The sequence below is a fragment of the Ambystoma mexicanum genome, chromosome 7p, assembly GCF_040938575.1.
Source record: "Ambystoma mexicanum isolate Mex_15411 chromosome 7p, UKY_AmexF1_1, whole genome shotgun sequence".
NCBI classification, from domain to species: Eukaryota; Metazoa; Chordata; class Amphibia; order Caudata; family Ambystomatidae; genus Ambystoma; species Ambystoma mexicanum.
In genome coordinates this window covers 201,757,569-201,774,970 of record NC_090939.1, presented here as the reverse complement: position 1 = coordinate 201,774,970, position 17,402 = coordinate 201,757,569, and the positions used below count along the sequence as shown (strand labels likewise).

The window sequence follows — 17,402 nt, the reverse complement described above, 5'->3', positions numbered from 1 at the left end:
TCCAATCCGACTGAGCAACCAGGGTCAGAGGGAGACGGGAAGCCTGGTTTCCTCTAGTGAGGCAACCACAACTAAGCTGTGGTAAGCTGTGGTAGGCTGGGAGCCTAGCAACTGGCACAGACCAGATTAGGGAGGACACAAATCCCCCGAACTCCATATCAGACGGACGTTAACTAGCGAGGGACGCAGTACCAGGGAAGCCAACACTCCCACAGAGAGAACACTGTTGAGAGGAATGAACACTTTGACTTAAGGTTAAGAGAAACTACAAAGTTATAGTATCCTGAAAGGCCCGAACGAGCAAGTGCTCAATATAAACCAGACTACAAAAACTTTGTGTACAGGTTGGAAGAACCTTTGAGGCTACGAAAGCCTGGAGAAACCCAAAGGGGCAAGTGCCCTGTGTGAACCAACCAGAACTGAATACGGAAATGTTGCATCCAACATAAAGTTTATACCCCGAGTGTGAACAAGTCTCTGAGAGAGCCATAAGACTTCAGGGAGTACAAGAGCCACAGACTTGTTATTAAGAAACTTGGCATAAACGAAAACGGATCTAATAACATTCCTCTTTGAATCATGGTCTGCAAGAAAGATTTGAACTTTATGAACTATTGAGAAAACTCAAAATTTGGGCAGGGCATATGTCTAACCCCGAGACTGTGCCCTGGTCTCCTCCTTTCTGCCTGGTTATTCTAAATTGGTAGGGCCAGTTAGGAATCGGATGGAAGACTTATTTTGGACTGACAAGCACCCTCAGTTTTAGTTTTATTAAGCAGGGAACTCTTCATAGCGGTAGTACTAGATCAGCGTTTAGTTTTTTTTATGAATAAACAAAAATAAAAAAATATAAAAATGGCACATAGTAGTCAGATTCCTTTTGGATCACCAGACATTCCGGAAAGAAACATTGGGGGACGCACCGTGGGCTTAGATCAAGGTTGTGCTAATTAATGGAATTGCACCATTTGAAAAAAGTCACTAGGATATTCATTAATGGAATGGACACCATTTGAAAAAAGTCACTAGGATATTCAAAAAGTATACGTTTGGTCTAGTGTGGTTCTTAAATTAAGGTAATTTGCCAAATTCAAGGTCATTCCTTGGGCTCACATTTCACAGATTAGGTAGTGATAATCATTTGAACTGAAGCAATTTGTTAGAAATCTGAAAAGAAACCGGGATATTTTATAAGTGTATATTTTCGTCTAGAGTGGATTTTAAATGACCCTTATTGTATGGCTAAGTAATCTTAAATATTTTATGGGGGTGCAGAATGTTAGTCTTTTAGTGGTGATTTTTATTACATAGAAATGGTTATGTGTAGAATCATATATAGGTATGTTTTTAATCTGAAAGGTTTAGATTTATTGATAATTGTACTAAATATTTACTGGTTATGCAGTTTATTTTTAAATCAAATATACTAATAAAAGAAAACACATTGTTCGAGCAGGCTACTCTAATATTCACTTATAGGAATCTTAAGCCTACAACAAATCAACAATGTGCATAGCCAACCTAAATATGGCACAGTAAAACAAAACTCACATTAATGCTGATCTTGATGAGCTAATATATAGGCTGTGTTAATCCAACCACAGTAAACCCATTAAAATGGAAAGGGCTAAATGAAACTACCAGAAGCCCATGGCTTTGAAAGCCAATTAAAAAAATAAACCAAAACCATTGATTAAAAGTACATGAAAAACGATTGAAATCCACCTGCTGGATTCCTCCTTTCCATCCATATGTACGCCCATTTATCGTGGCCGGGAGACTGTGGACATGCCGGAGTCTTCGAACGTGCTTTACCCAAACTTGCTACACGCCAGAGCTTCGTGTTTTTCGATGAACCAGAGAATAGTTGAACACAAAACTAACAGAAGAACAGGTTACTTAACCTTGGTAACGTTCTTTCGACTGGATGTTCCTCCCAAATATTTCTCATCTTTGATATTCAATATCCAGCTTCAGCTCCTTCAAACCTATTTTTATTATTATCAGCAGAGGGCGCTGTGTGTCGATGCAGTCGACTATATGTCCCTCGAAAGCCTCCGTCAGAAGGATGATGTCATCGAAGGCATATATAGCATGTGCAGCACCCGTTTGCTTCAGTTCTGTTTGTCGTCTCTTTGTGGAAGATGCATTGGAGGACAGATGGACAAGTCTGGGTACCACGTTGTCCTGGCCCAGTCCGAGGCAATTAGGATCATGCGTTTCCCAAACTTGACCGGGACTGAAGGAAACACGTACAGGAGTGAAACTCCCAGTCCACTATGAACGCATCCCCCCTGAGCTCCTCTTGGGGGACATTCCCTGGAGCAGTATAATTTGCACTTCCTGTTGGCACTGGGTACGAACAGATTCACTTGAGGGGTTCCCAAAGGGTGAAGATCTCGTGAAGGATTTCCTGAGCTCGTTCCCACTCATAGGAGACTGCTCTTCCTGCTCAGAGTGTCCGCCGCCGTGTTCTCTTCTCCGGCTAGGTGAACTGCCGATAGAGAGATTCCTTCTTGAATTGCCCAGTACCAGAGCTGCATTGCCTCACAGTGTTAGGGACTCTACTACACCTCTCTTGTTGAGGTAGTACATGGTCACGGTGTTGTCCGTCATTATCAGGTCATTCTTTACCCGTACAGAGGGCAGAAAGGCCTTCAGCGCTAGTCGGATTGCCCTCAGCTCCAAAAGATTGATATGTAGTTTGGACTTTGATGGAGACCAACAACCATTGACTGTCAGATCGTTGGTGTGGGCTCCCCACCCCATGGCTGAGGCGTCCGTCACTACTGTTATCTCCGGCCATGGCTTCCAAAAGGTTTCTCCCTTTAGAATGTTGTCCTTGCAGGTCCACCACAGGAGATCCCACACAACCCTGCCTGGAACCTCAAGAATGACATGTTTCATGAGAAGTGGCACCATTGTGTTCCGAGGGCCCATTGAAGGGAACTCTTACTCAGAAGGGCCTCTGGCACCAGAAAAATGCAGGATGCCATGTGGCCGAGCAAACTCAAAAAAAGCCAATCGTCTAGGTAGGTGTAGACGTGAATCTCCCCCTCACCTGAGACTCGCTGCCACCTCTGGCATCATTATGTTACGTTATTTTCCTTATAAAGCGCCAAAGCCCTTAGGCATCCAGGCGCTGAACTGAAGAACAGAGCTACAGAGCGGGGATCACAGGATTTCTTCAAACAAACAGCCTGGTCTTGAGCAACTTCCTAAAGGCGAGATTATTTTCTTCCTTCGGGAGCGATTCTGGTAGCTCATTCCAGGCCTGTGCCACCCGGACTGGGAAAGAGCGGCCATTGCCCCAGGCTCTTTTGAAATCAATTGACCTTCAAACGGCATGCCTTAGCTGAGCGAAGGTTCCTAGTGGGGTGATTACTACTTTTCCTTTACAATATTGAGGGGCTGTCCCAAAAATACACTTATGACGCAGAGTTAACTTAAAGAGGACTCCGGTTGCCACCGGGAGCCAATGCAGCTCTTCGGGCTGCTGTCACTGGTTCTCTCCGTGCCATATGTTGAACTATATGCACTGCTTCATTTAGTATTTTCTGCAGTTTCTGTATGGAATCCTTACGAGCACCCCCTAACAGAGTTACAGTAATTCAAACGCAGTAATACAATAGCCCGTGCTAATTTTGCACAGTTATCCCTTGTGACCATTGGGAAAACCAATCTCAATATTCTGAGTTAACAGTTGGTGTTCCTCACAATGTAGTCCACATTGGCATCCGCATTTAGATTGGCCTCCATATAAGTACTGAGGGTCTTAACCTTAGTAGCCACTGGGATCAGGCTACCCTGAATAAGGAAGATGGAAAAACCATCAGGTATTTTCTGCGCTTTAGATGGATTGGCACATGAAGATAAGCATCCTGAAGGTCCAATGACACCATCCAATCCTGGAGTTGGAGGGCCTGAAGGATCTGAGAAAGTGTCACCATCTTGAACTTGTCCTTCCTGAGAAACTTGTTCAAATATCTCAAGTCCAAGATAGGTCTCAGTCCTCCTTTATGGGTATAAGGAAATATGGAATACCATCCCTTGTTCCTCTCCACTACAGGCACCGGTTCTATAGCGCCTTTCTCTAGCAGGGTTAAAATTTCCTACAGAAGGAGCGGCTCTAGAATCCTCAAAGAGTGACTCCCCGGTGGATTGTCCTAAGGTCTCTAACTGAAGGAAGGTAATAACCGTGGGCTATGGTTTCCAATGCCCAAGCATCCGATGTAAGGGCTCGCAATTCTTCTAGATTCTGAGGCAGTCTGCCTCCCACTGGTGTTCTGTGATTGAAGACCTCAGAGGTTTTGAGGCAGCTGATGCAGTGGCTGATCGTAAGGATGACCCTGCTTGAGCGGGCTTCGCACCTCTCCCTCATCCACCACGAGGAAATCTCATTTGGCCTCTGACAAGCCATTCCTCTCGCTCTTCCAATTGAAGAGTAGTAGCGAAACGATCTACCTCTCCGAGGCTGTGCACTAGGACGAAAGGGCTGAGGCGGCCTAATAGCGGCACCTAAAGATTTAGCTGCCACATTTGAGGTCTCCAACTTCAAGGCTTTCGTCAGACTTGATGCCAAAAAGATGACACTCCGTCAAAAGGCATGTTGAGGAGTCTGGATTGCACATCCGGCGCAAAATCAGGCTTCCTCAACCACACGCATCTGCGTATTACAGTGCTAGTAGCCATGGCTCTGCTAATGCGGTCAGCAGAACCCAGACCAGACTGAAGAGACTCACACATGGCGTCTGACATCTCTAACAATAGCCAAGAACCTGCATCTTTCCTCCCCCCCAGGAATGTGCTCTGCCGCCATGGAAATGCAGTCCCATAGAGTGAATGAGAATTTTGCAAGGGCACATGTGGAGTTTGCTGATTTCAGCGCCATACTGCCTGCAAAAAAATGCTTTTCTTGCCCCTCCCTCTATTCTGTGGTCATCCCTATCTGGAGGGATAGTGGGGTAAGCTGCCTGCTTGGAAGTTGCAGTAGCTGCCTGTACCAAACTCTCTCGAGTGGGGCGTTTAAACAGGTAGTCGAGGTCACTACTGGAAGGGTGGTATTTTTTGGGTCAGATTTGTGTTCACTGCCGGATTAGTTTCTGGCGTCTCGAAATTTGCCGCCACCCTTTTTTGGAGAACAACATGAAAAGGTAGTATAGGAACCATCTGCAGATCCTTTTCCAGAATGTCCACCAGATCATCCTGTTCAAATGGGAAGGGAGGTCAACACCACCCTATATAGTATAGCACTTTGGACATTAGCTGTCTATATGAAACATCTGTCCTGAATAGTCAGCTTTAGATCAACAAATTGGCGAACACTTATTTTGACTTTATTTTGAAATGTCTTTTTTTTTCCAAAGCGCTTAGAACTTTGTGATGCTGCTGCACTTAGGTTCTTGTTCTGAGGCTGATCAGAAGAGGAATCAGATTTTTGGACAAATATATGAACCTTTGTTTGTGCGCGCTAAAGTTTGTTGTCGTTAGTTTCTGCTATTAGATTCACAATTCACTTTTTTTTGGTGTATACAGTTGAATCAAGACTCCTTGTTTAGTTTTGAAAAGCTTGATTTTTAATAGTTAATTTGGATGTGCGGAGAATATGTAGATCGCTGGAGAAGATGAATGTATAGAGCGGACGAGTGTGTAGAGCGGACGAGTGCGTAGAGGGGGTGAGTGCGTAGAGGATGAGTGCATAGTACGTATGCGGGCATAAAGCGGATTAACGCCTGGACCAAACTAGCGCATAGAATTGCGTTTATAGACGTATATAGTATGGTTTGGAATGCAGAGAACGTTTGAAAGAGCATTTAGCCCATCATATCTCACCACCACGCTTACTCTCTCCTTTACATCACCACTCAACTAGAATACAGAGATACTATGACACCATTTGGTATAACTGTTCTCATACTAACATCCGCCGCTCACTCCACATCACTAAGTAAACGCTGCTGGTTACACACCCCCCAGTCAGGCGTTCTCCTCAGGCCTAACGCAGCCACATCCGGTCTGGATAAATCCTACCAGAACGAACACATACCCCTGATCTCTCAACCACCTCACGTACAGCTAAGAAGCAGCTATCACACGAATACCGCATGAGCTGCACACATACCTGGTGCTCACACGCACCTTTTGACTCCCTCTACTGATCTGAACTTCGGTTCCCAAGGGCGTTAAACCTACCAGCGCCTTCAGACCATACCAATGGTATATAAGGCGCAATATAAATGCAAAATAACATAACAGTGGTCCAAAAACAAAATATCTTGCCCTCTACACGTGTTTCACTGCCATTCGATTGTGTGGCAGATCCTCAGGAGGGATAATCCCATTTTGGGGTTAAATTGAATTCAAATATAATTTGAATAAACAAAAACATAGCTTAAATGTACAGTTTTATGTTTTGCTTTTCAAATGATTATTCAAAACATTAGATTATAACAATGCTTAGATTCCAAATATTAAAAAAATCAAGGTGAACTACTAATTGTTTCGAAAGGCAGAAAAAAACCTTTTTTCAGATGTTTTCACAAGATAGGCATTTCTCTAATTTTTACTAATTTCAGTAAGTTACACCCATAGTTAACTTTGTTAGTAGAACCGTTTCATTTGCTCATGCTTGCTTTACAATTTATACTCACATTTGTTGTATGTTCTAGTTTGCTGTAATGATTTCAGCACGTTTTGTGCTCAAATATTTTGTCCCATTTTATTTCCCTACTTAAAGAAACTTCGGGTCTCACCAAAGTTTACTGGTTGCAGACAGCAGAACCTAATGGGGATGAGTGAAGAAATACTTTAGTCCTTTCACTCCTAGTACTTATGCCCATTTCTACAAATGCTATCAGTAAATAGAGTATGTTTGTCTGTATATATTAGTTTAAAGGCTGCTTACCTTCATTTCTTTTGGCTCTGCAATTATTATTGTTGTTTCAGGAGGAGCGGCACGCTAACAGTCTTCTTCCTAGTTCGGTGTGTGTTTCCCGACTCCTCAATGGTGCCGCAATCACTAACTTGTTCACATGATCGCGTCCGCCATTTTGGAATGGGAAAATATGTGCCGTTAAGCACTATTGCTCGTAGATGTATGCTGCTTGTCTAGATTCCCGAGTAAGCTCATTTGTGAATCTTTTTGTTGTATTGAAAACGAAAAGGAAATAGGCTAGCTGCACTATTTTGCTTTATTACTTAATTGTTTTTAGAAGTAATCCTAAACTGATTCATTCGTAGTCATGTGATCTTTTTAGTCACGTGATTTGAGCTTTGTTATTTCCTACTCTGTGCCTATGGGTGCTAAATGTTTATTTGAAAGGTTAGTGGATTAGGCCAAGCATAATTGTTGTTTGTTTTAACCAACCAAATAGAATTAATGCAAATTCAGTTTCTACATGTTTGCTTTGGTAGTTTGCTACAATAAATTGATAATCTGTCCTTCAGAATTCAAACATGTATGACAAGTCCAGAATACAAATCCAGTAGGCTTCTCTTATCCTGAGCATTTTTTCAATGTTGCCTACCCTTGGTGGCACTGTAATTTTCTCAAATCCATAGAATCTTACATCATGTTTCAATGTTCCTTTGTGTTCAGTCTGATGATGGTATACACCAAAGGTTATCTTGGGTCTTCCTTGACGATTGACCTCGTATGTTCTTGTATCCTTTGATTTAGTTTTCTTGTTGTGCTACCTACATATATTTCTTTGCAGCTGCATTCTATAGCATATACCACAAATTTGTTGTTGCAATTAATAAAGTCCTGAATGCTGTATTTTTTTCCATTTGGTAAATGTTTATTTTATTTATATAGCGCCCCAGACCCGGAGGTAAAAGGGCACATCAAGGAAATGGTTACATAATACATACAAAATGTATTTCTGTTTTTCCATTTACACTGTATTGACAGCTGATACACTGGCCACATTTGAAATTTCCTGTGAGTCTTTGTGAGTCCCATAATTTTGGTAGACCTTTTTGTTGTTTTGAAATTGAGAAGTGGGAGTGACTGAGTTTGTCCTGAAGGCTTTTAGATCTACGAAAGGTGATGTTCACTTCTTCGTCCAAACTGTGTGATGGATCATCATCCATTTTTAGGATGTTCCAGTTCTGTTTCAGTATTTTCTGACAATTTTTATGTCTGATGAGGATGTTGTGATTAATCTTATTTTTTCAAAGGTTTTCTTTTGAGTTGGTTTGTCAATCATTCCTCTCTTGTTCGTTTTTCAGATGTTTCCTCTAAATGTTGGTCTCTGTATTCTCGTTCTTGGAATTTCTTCATAACTAAGAGAAAAGTAGTCAGATTTATTTGAGGGGCAGAAAGTGAATATGAAGCATCTGCATTCTCTCCCCCCCCTCCTCAGATCTACCAAAATTCAGCTCAGGTGAGGCGTCTACCCCACTGGCCGTCTGTAAATTATAAAAGGTCTTTCAACCTTGACTTCAGAAAAAAAAGCTTTCTGGCACATTTGGTTTACCAAATTGGAGACCAAAAGGTGCATCATTGTCTGAAGGTTCATTTTCCTCATATATTGAGGTGAGACTTAAAATAATCTTTCCTGGCTAAAGGAACATAGGTTGTTTCTGGTATATGTATTGTGGGCTCATTAAACTGGAGTCGACACACGAGGAGTTGCCGAAATCTTTAGTTTCGATGGCACCATAGGTGTAAGTGGCGCGGGTGACGTCGACGTTGCAGCTGGCATTGAGGACGCAGTCGATTGTGTAACTGGCATTGGTGACGCAGTTGCAGCTGATGGTTTTGCTGATGTTGAGGGCTTAGCTGGCGCCTACAAAGCAGCAGGCGCAGCAGGTGTCGAAGGCATCAATGGTGTTGACGACCTCTACCTATGCTTAGGTTTATGGCTCGAAGGATCCTTCGATGACTTGTCATTGTGTGAGGCTTCGACAAGGATCAGGCCTTCATCCGGGCTCGAGGGCACGCACGATTTATCTTGAGCCCTTACCTTACCGGCTTCTTTGGAAGGCGCGGTAGGAGCATGGCTTGCCATGGGTTTTTGTTGTTTAAATATTTTATGCATTTCTGATCTAAATGCTTCCCATTCGGCAGGTTTGGAGTGTTTTGTAGGACAAGATACCCTCTCAGGGGTGGTGTCTGACGAAGTCGAACAGTGGTGACTCTTTCTTGACTTACTGGATGACGAGTGGTGGGAGCCACTCCCCGATCTTTTACCTTTCTTCCTCAGAGGAAAGTCACCTCTCGACTCATCGGTCAAAGGTTTTTTGGTCGGGTTTGAGATTTTTTTGGGGTTTCTACCTACCAATTTCCCCTTTTGCTCCTTCAGGGCCTTTCCGGTCATAGACCGGCACTTGGAGCAGGCCGAGGTGTTATGCTCCACCCAGAGACACCATAGACCTATTCGGTGTGGGTCGGTTAACGACATTTTCCAATCACAAACACTTCTTGAACCCGGTCTTCGGGGTTGTTGGCGTCGATGAAGACATATCGTGAAGAAACAAAAGAAGCACGCCGTATTTCTCGAAGTGATCGATTACGCGGAAAAACAGAACTGAAGCCAACGGGTGCTGCACGTGCTATATATGCCTTCGATAACATCATCCTCAACACGGAGGCCCTTGAGGGACATCGAGTCGACGGCATCGACGCACAGCGCCCTCTGCTTGAAAGAAGAAAAAAAAAATTCCGAAGCCGCTGAAGCTGGATATCAAATATCAAAGATGAGGAATACGTGGGAGGAATCCATTTGAAATACGTCATGGCTCCTTACTGGCTAACAGAGCCATGCAACAAAAATATGTCCTTTAAAAGATATTAATGATGCTTAATTGAACCCCAAAAATATAGAAGCAAGAAAACATTAGGATTTGGAAAAATTGTCTTTATGCCAAGAAAAGAGACTTGCTTTGCTCTTATAACTTTATTAGAATAGTTGCTGATGCTGATGCTTCTTATCAAAGCTAGCCAAGAGTCCTTACACCAGCCAAAATACGGTTTAAAATCATTGCATTGACCAATTTAACATTTAATACTTAACATGCAGGTTTAGTTTGGTGGACATATATTGGTATACAAAAATGATCAGGAAAAAATGTGCTAAATTCAGAACGTGATCACGGAAAATGCCAATGATTTCTAACATGTATACATGTGATGAGAGGTCAAGAGCATGGGCATTTGCAATAAGGAGAACCACCTAAATAGCCTTTTTTTTGTGGCGCAGTAATTGGTGTGCAGAATTCCTTCTTAATTCTGACAAACGGAGTAGGGGAACTCTTAGTCTCCGTTTCCTGCACGTACCATTGCGCCACTACCAAAACTTGTACCTATTATTTGAGTCGCGGAGGTTGAAGAGTGATCTTGCAGAAAAGTCACCTGTACCTTTTTGCCTTTTTTTGTAATTTGCACAGATCTTAACTTATGTAAATCTTTACAGAAACACGAGAAGCCTTCCTTCCGTTACCACCTAAGGAAATAAGTAATACTTTTATTACAAGCAAATCTGCTACAGTAACTTAACTACTTACAGTAAATATCCTTTGTCCAGTCCGATCAAATGCTACACAGTAAACGGAAGAAAGATGGCCAAGAATTCTCCTGTGCATCTTTATGTGCTGATACATGCTTCCAGGAAATGCTGAAGTAAAACGAACGCATCCTGTTAATTGTTTGCCACGTTCCACCTCGACTAGAAAGACAAAGTAAAACAAAGAGCGCAGGTTAGCCAAAACAGGATCTTACTTCACAACTCAACAAATACTTCATTAAAAAGATGCCAAAACATAAATCGCCATGTTTCCTTATATGAACTTTTCAATTCCTTTGATCTTGTTTAACAAAAAAATCGTAGAACATTTTTCATAGAACAACTTGAAAAGCAGTTACAGCTGAAAAACAAAATGAGTATCCATAACGGCAGCCATCTTGGATGTATATCACATCACACATGCCATCTGCCACACATGGAGACAAACACCTGGTACTACATGATTGTATGCTTCATTATCAATGCATCCCGAGCCAGTAGGCATACCTTCCCTTCTTTCAAAATCCCACAGACTAGGTTATTTTAACAGATGCCCCTCAGCTAAGTGATTGAGTTCCCCTGGGACAGTCTGTGCCTGTACATAAATTCTCTTGATACACCACTGACATAGTTCCTCTGCTAGAGTGGAATGCGTTTGTGAATGTGTTCCTTGGTAGGGAGAATTCTCAGAAATGTGCTCTTTCCCTTCTAACTTAGAGACCCCCAGCACTTTCTGCTGGACTTAAGAACTTCTAATTTCTAACCTGGAGAGTGTGAGACCTTTTTCCCCCACTCTCTCATGTATTTTTCTGTAATTTTGACACAGTTTGTGACTTTGGAGTCCGACAAACTCCATAGGCATCCACTTTACATTGTGACACACAGCACTGTTAGTGCAGTGACAAAGGGAAATCTCTTAGATTTCCCAAAGTTTAAATACCTTCTCTTGGTGACTTTCTATACCCAGCACACAATATCTTACAATAGGGTGCTGGAGGGTTTACTTGGTATCCCCTTTGTCTAGTTTCTCACGTAATATTTTTATGCTACCCTTTCTACAATTAATGTCTGGTGAAAGTGATTTACTTTTTCCTACCATTGTGTTTCTCTGCGGGCTGCAATTGCAGCTGCAATAAGAGACCACATCCATGGGTGCCTATTTTGTCAAAATGGCCCCGTTCCTCTTTTTTCGCCATTTCTTGTTGGAAAGGTCCTTCTTGAGAATTACTATGTTCGTTTTGTCTTTGGCAGGATTCACTAGTGAAGCCCGTCTCTGGCTCCAGTGTTTCTGGCAGGGGAAGGAAATGAGGGAGGTGCCTGTAACTCCCTGTGCTTAATCCCCTTGGTTACAAGAATGCACCCCAAAAGGTGGCTGTCCTCGGAGAATAGCCACCCTGCTGTGCGAGTGACAGCTAGGCTGCGAATGAACGGGAGAAAAGGCAGAGTCAACCACTGGACGAAGAAATCCAAAGAAGAACTTGGAAGAGACACCTGCAGCAACTCCTGGACCCTTGGTTTGCCTGGTGAAGCCCTACTGCTGTGCCGAAACTCTGAATTCGCCTCGACTGGAGAACTCCTGAAAACAACTTCTACCTTGGGTTGGTGGGACCAATCAACCCCAAAGTTAACTCGTCTGGACATCCTCTCAGAGCTGGCTGTACTTCCATTGCTGCTGCAGGAAGCTATTGCCAGGGAGACGAACACCAGAGTACATCGTTTTTCAGTCAGACCCGAGCTCCAGGAAGATCCTCTGGACTCCCATGAAGCAGGACTGGTCAAGCCTGAGCCACCTCAGAGTGCTGGACCCCAGATGCGAGGAAAGTCCATTAAGGTAGCCGAGAACCGCCGTGGTGCAATTTGCGAGAGAAGCAAGGAGCTGCAACCACGAAGTGCCGCTGATCTGAAGTTTGCCCATTGCTGCCGCTGACTTTCCATTCGTAGTGCAGAAGTCCCCAGACGTCCTCCATCTTGTCCCCACGACTGAGACCCAGGAACACAGGATCTGCAGACCTACACCGGAACAGAAGCCAGCTGGATCCAGTTTTCTTCAAACCAAATGTACTGTAAAACTAAGGGGACTTACCTCTTGTTGTGTAGCCGTCCTAGCTCTCAGTTGAGACTTGTCTTAGTAGCCCTTGCAGAGTCGCTTGCAGCTTTGCCCCCCTCACAAGCCTCCCAGCTTGTGGCCCTTCACCGATTTCCTTTCTACAAACATTTCTAAAACATTGTGCAAGACTTTCTTACCTGCAAGAAGATTTTCAGCTCCCCAAGACTTGCTCAACTAACATTGGCTGTCCTGGCTCCCTGAGAGCCTCGTCTTACCTCCGACTTTGTGCTTTTGCCTTTCCCCTAGGAAAGGGTTCATTTACTTTGTATTGGAGGGTTCAAAAAGTACTTACCTGCTTAAGAATGTGTGTCAACCATCGTTTTATTCCCTCATCTTTTCCTTTTGACACTAATCTCAGTGTGTGTGTGTGCGTGTGTGCGTGTGTGCGTGCGTGCGTGCGTGTGTGCGTGTGTGCGTGTGTGCGTGTGTGCGTGTGTGTGCAAGCGCGGCTTGCAAAATGGCCACTGCCTTAGAGTGCTCCGGCAGAGGCTCGGGGGAATAACCTTCAATTCATTGTTTTGGCGGTGTGGCTGGCCGTGTGGGCTCTGAAGCAGACGGAGTGCCTGCTGCATCTATCGTGGTGATTTGGAGGCATGGGGAGTCGAACATTGTGCTTTTGGACTTCATTACAGCGGCCCGTGCCCTCCCCCCATTGGCGGCCGCCATTCCTGTCGGGGACGAAGGTCCGCTACGCCGGCCCGGGGCGACCGTGTGGTCAGTTTGCTCTCTCGAGCTCAGTCGGCCGCTGGGTTCCGGTGCCGCCCGCCTCGCCGCCTTGTGGAGCGGGCCCCTTTGGGGCTGCGATCAGTTGGTCTCTGCGGAGCGCACATAAGCGTGCGGAGAACCTACCTCCGCTCATGGCTCTGGGCCGGGCGGCCACGCAGCAGTGAGCAGACTTTGTCTGCCCGGTGCGTCCGACTTCGGGGAGCCCCAATCTCCTGGTCGGTGGCAGCCCCAGCCCTGCACTGGTCTCTCCCATGGAGGGGGACGGCGGGCAGGACGCGGGCGGGGACCCCGCTACATCACAACTCGGCAGTGAGTCAGAGGGCCAGGGGGGCGAGATTGTGGAACATCCGCGTACCCCATGTGGTTGAGGGCCCCCCATGGCTCGCCTGCCGACTCTTGCTTTCCGGACCTCCCCCAATGAACTGCACGACATGAAGTCCACCCCCTGTGGTGCTGGGGCTATGTACGGCTCTCTCAGCCTTCATATGGAGCTGGCTGATTTCAGGACTTATAGGACAATGTTGCGAGGGGAGCGCCAGGGACCCAACCTATTCCTTAAGATTTAATTCTGGGCGGCACCTGGAAAACAGATTTCAGGCAGACAAAATCCAGCGAACTAGGCGGTGGGACACCCTGCAACTTACCCTGGTTGCTCACTAATAGCACCAAAGTGCCACCTCAGGTTTGGATATCTGGATTTCGCACTGACCGCCTGGTGCTCTGCGGACCTCTGTCTCCGAGCCTACAGACTGTGGCTGGACGGCGGGCTCTAGCAGCTGCTGTGGGGGCGGTGTGAGTGGCGGGGCACCACTATGCACAGGGCAAGGTCAGTGTCAGTGGCGCCTGGCTGAGTCATACTAACTGCATACAACATGGTCGGTGTCTGGCTGATGGGGGTGGCCCCCTCCTCACAGTCTTAGACCAAATGATACCACCACGGCATTGGTCCCTTTGAGTTACAATAACGCAGCCATAAAGTGACTGCCTCAACGGGGTTGTGTGCCCCCGTTAACTCTGACATAATTTTGCTTACATGGAACATCCAGGGCTTTACCAATGCTAAAAAGGCGCGTCTTTTCTCCAACTATGTGCGGAACCACCAGGTCAATGTCCTATGTATTCAAGAGACACATTTGGAGAAGGATCACAAGCTCTCTGCCCGGTTGGGGTGTCCACAGGTATGGGTCCTCCCATTCTACACACTCCCGAGGGGTCGCAATATACATACATCGCTCCCTGGAATTTAAATTCCACAAGCAGGTGTCACACGGTGAGGGGCGATTCATACTGGTGGCCGGGGAGATCGCGTTGTGGTCCGTCCAATTTATAAATGTTTATGGCCCCAACTAGGACTCTCCAGATTTCTACCAAGCATGCTCGGAGCACCTGTGAACCTTCCCGGGATACAAGGTGGTTTGGGTGGAGGATTTTAACTTTGCCCTTTCCTCAGCATTGGATAGATCTACATCGGCCCAAAGGCAGCCTACCCGTGCAGCACAAAAATGGCAATCCATTGCGTCAGATTATTCTCTATTCAATATTTGCCGATGGCATCACCCCGATGCTCAAGAATTCACGTTCCACTCTAGTGTGCATGAGAGCTCTTCCAGGATTGATTATATCTATACATCTCTAGAGCTGGCCCGCATGGCAGATAGGGCGGCGATTCTCCCCGTACCCTTTCGGATCACTCCCCAGTGCTTGTGAAATTCAAGGGTCCCCCAACTCCTCCCAGGACACCGCGATGCAGGTTTCGGGCTCGGGCTTTGGAAGACTTGGCGTTCCTGGAAGATCTGCACCAGGCCATTGTGGAATTCTTTCAGATGAATGTAGCATCCATCTCTAGCCCGCGGGCTGTATGGGAGGCATTTAAGGTGTTCCTGCGGGGGTAGTGCATTGCGCAGGAGAGGGGGGTCCTGAAAAGTATTCGCAGAGCGATCGCTCTTAAAGAGAAAGAAATCAAAACGTATGGAGCTCCTTCAGGAGAGGGCGAATTCCCCCGCTCTGCAGACCGACCTTGAGGCAGGGAGACGGGAGATTCCTTCTCTAATGGATGGGGAAGACTATTTTTGGGCTACTTGGTCACGGCGGCGAGATATGGGGAAGGGGACCGCCCAAGTAGAACCCTTGCCTGGGCCATTAGGCAGGAGTGTCGCTTGGAACCCATACTAGAGGTGGATCCTTTGGTGGGAGAGCCCACCAGGGATGCGGTGAAGATAAACGAGATATTTCGCCAATATTACGAACAGTTGTATACTGCCCATAGCACTGCTGGGCACGATGACATTACCCAATATCTCGATAGGGTTGCGCTGGGCTGGCTTTACTCAGAGATTGGAGTGCTCCTTAATGATCCCCCACAGAAGATGAACTTCGCAAGGTGATAAAGTCCTTTCCGAACGGTTAAGGCCCCAGGTACAGACGGGATAACGGCTGAATTATACAAGGCCTTCCCAGACTTGCTTATCCCTCATCTATGCAATATGTTTGAGGAAGCGGCGTCCTCTGGGGTGCTTCCGGAATCCACCCGAACTGCTCTGATCACGGTTCTACTCAAGCCTAACAAAGACCCTAAAAAGTGCTCATCATACCGTCCTTTGTCATTAATAAACAGACAATAAAATCTTTGCGAAGTTACTCTCAGAGCGGCTCCTTCCCCTCATGCCTGCTCTGATCCTCCCAGATCAGGCGGGTTTTATTCTGGGGCGTTCTACCCAGAATAATCTACGAAGACTATTCACCTTGATGCACAACGTGAACCCGAGTCTCCCTATTGCGGTGGTGGCCTTGGATGCGGAGAAGGCGTTAGATTTGGTTGAGTGGCCTTTTCTGTTCGAGGTCCTCCGCCGCACGGGCATAGGTATCACGTTTCTCCAGTGGATCCTCCTTTATTCAGCCCTCGAGCGCTGGTATACACAAATGGAATTCAATCCGCTCCCATTTATCCAACTCGGGGCACTAGGCAGGGTTACCCCTTTTCCCCCTCTCTTATTTGCCCTGGCCATTGAGCCGGTGGCGTGCGCCCTGAGAGAGTATCACTCTCAGCGTGGGGTTACAATACGCTCTCATGTAGCCATTATTTCCCTCTACATGTACGACATGCTGTTATATATAAAACACCCCGACCAACCTGCGACCCGTGAAGGAGGCGATATCTACATTTGGTGCCTTGTCCAGCTTACAAATAAACTGGTCTAAATCCAAAGTGCTTCCGCTTACACCTGGGGTTGCTCCGCAGGACGTGGGTGAGGCCTTTGCTTGGAGTCCACAGGGAATTTCCTATCTGGGTATAAGAGTGTCCACTTCCCACACTCTACTGTATGAGGAAAATTATGTTGCCACCCTACAACAGCTGGAACAGAGTGGACACATGGGCACAGCTTCCTCTCTCCCAAGCGACCCGTATCTCCTTATCTAGCGCAGGACATTGATGGTTGATATTCCAAAATACTCCCCACTGCTGTACTATCTCTCTTACATGAGCACATCTTTATACAACTATTTCAAAATATGCAAATCCACACCCTAAGAGATGTGGCACCACAAGGTAAATTTATAACCTGTGAGGAAATTAAGACCAGGGGCGACTGGACTTAATTACCCTTTTTCTAAATTTTCGCCTCTGTGAGGTATTGAACTCGTGGTGGCCCGACTTCCCCAATGCCCCTGAGATTTCCCCAATATTGGAGTATGTTGTAGCCCCGACTTCTTCTAGAAAGGTGATTCCCCCTTGTACGGTCTGGCTAGGGTCTCCCGGCCCCCATTCTCGCGCAGGGTCAAATGGGAAGACAGCATGCCGCGCTCTTTGAGGCTCAATGGGGATTTATACTGGCTCAGAGCAGATTGATTTTCCACCAATAATAGATTCCCCTTGATCCATTTTAAATTTCTGCATCAATTGTACTACTATTCTCTTTCTCTGCATAAACTGTTCCCACTTAGACCTCCGAACTGTAAGAGATTCCAACAGTCCCCGGCCGACTTATCATGTGGCTTGGTCCTGTTCTCATATTCAAACCTTTTGGATGGCTGCTGCAGAAGTTATGGAGCAGGTGGTGGAG

The 17,402-nt window shown here is 45.8% G+C and overlaps 1 protein-coding gene across 3 annotated transcripts in view; it reads right to left on the bottom strand.

The window, feature by feature from the left end:
• BRWD1 (bromodomain and WD repeat domain containing 1) overlaps positions 1-17,402 on the bottom strand; it is a 3,236,587-nt gene that overhangs the window by 3,136,942 nt on the left and 82,243 nt on the right. For all 3 annotated transcript variants that reach the window (XM_069636064.1, XM_069636066.1, XM_069636065.1), the window contains exon 7: positions 10,510-10,670. In XM_069636064.1, the coding sequence (XP_069492165.1) occupies positions 10,510-10,670 (161 nt within the window). The remainder of the gene's footprint in view (positions 1-10,509; positions 10,671-17,402) is intronic.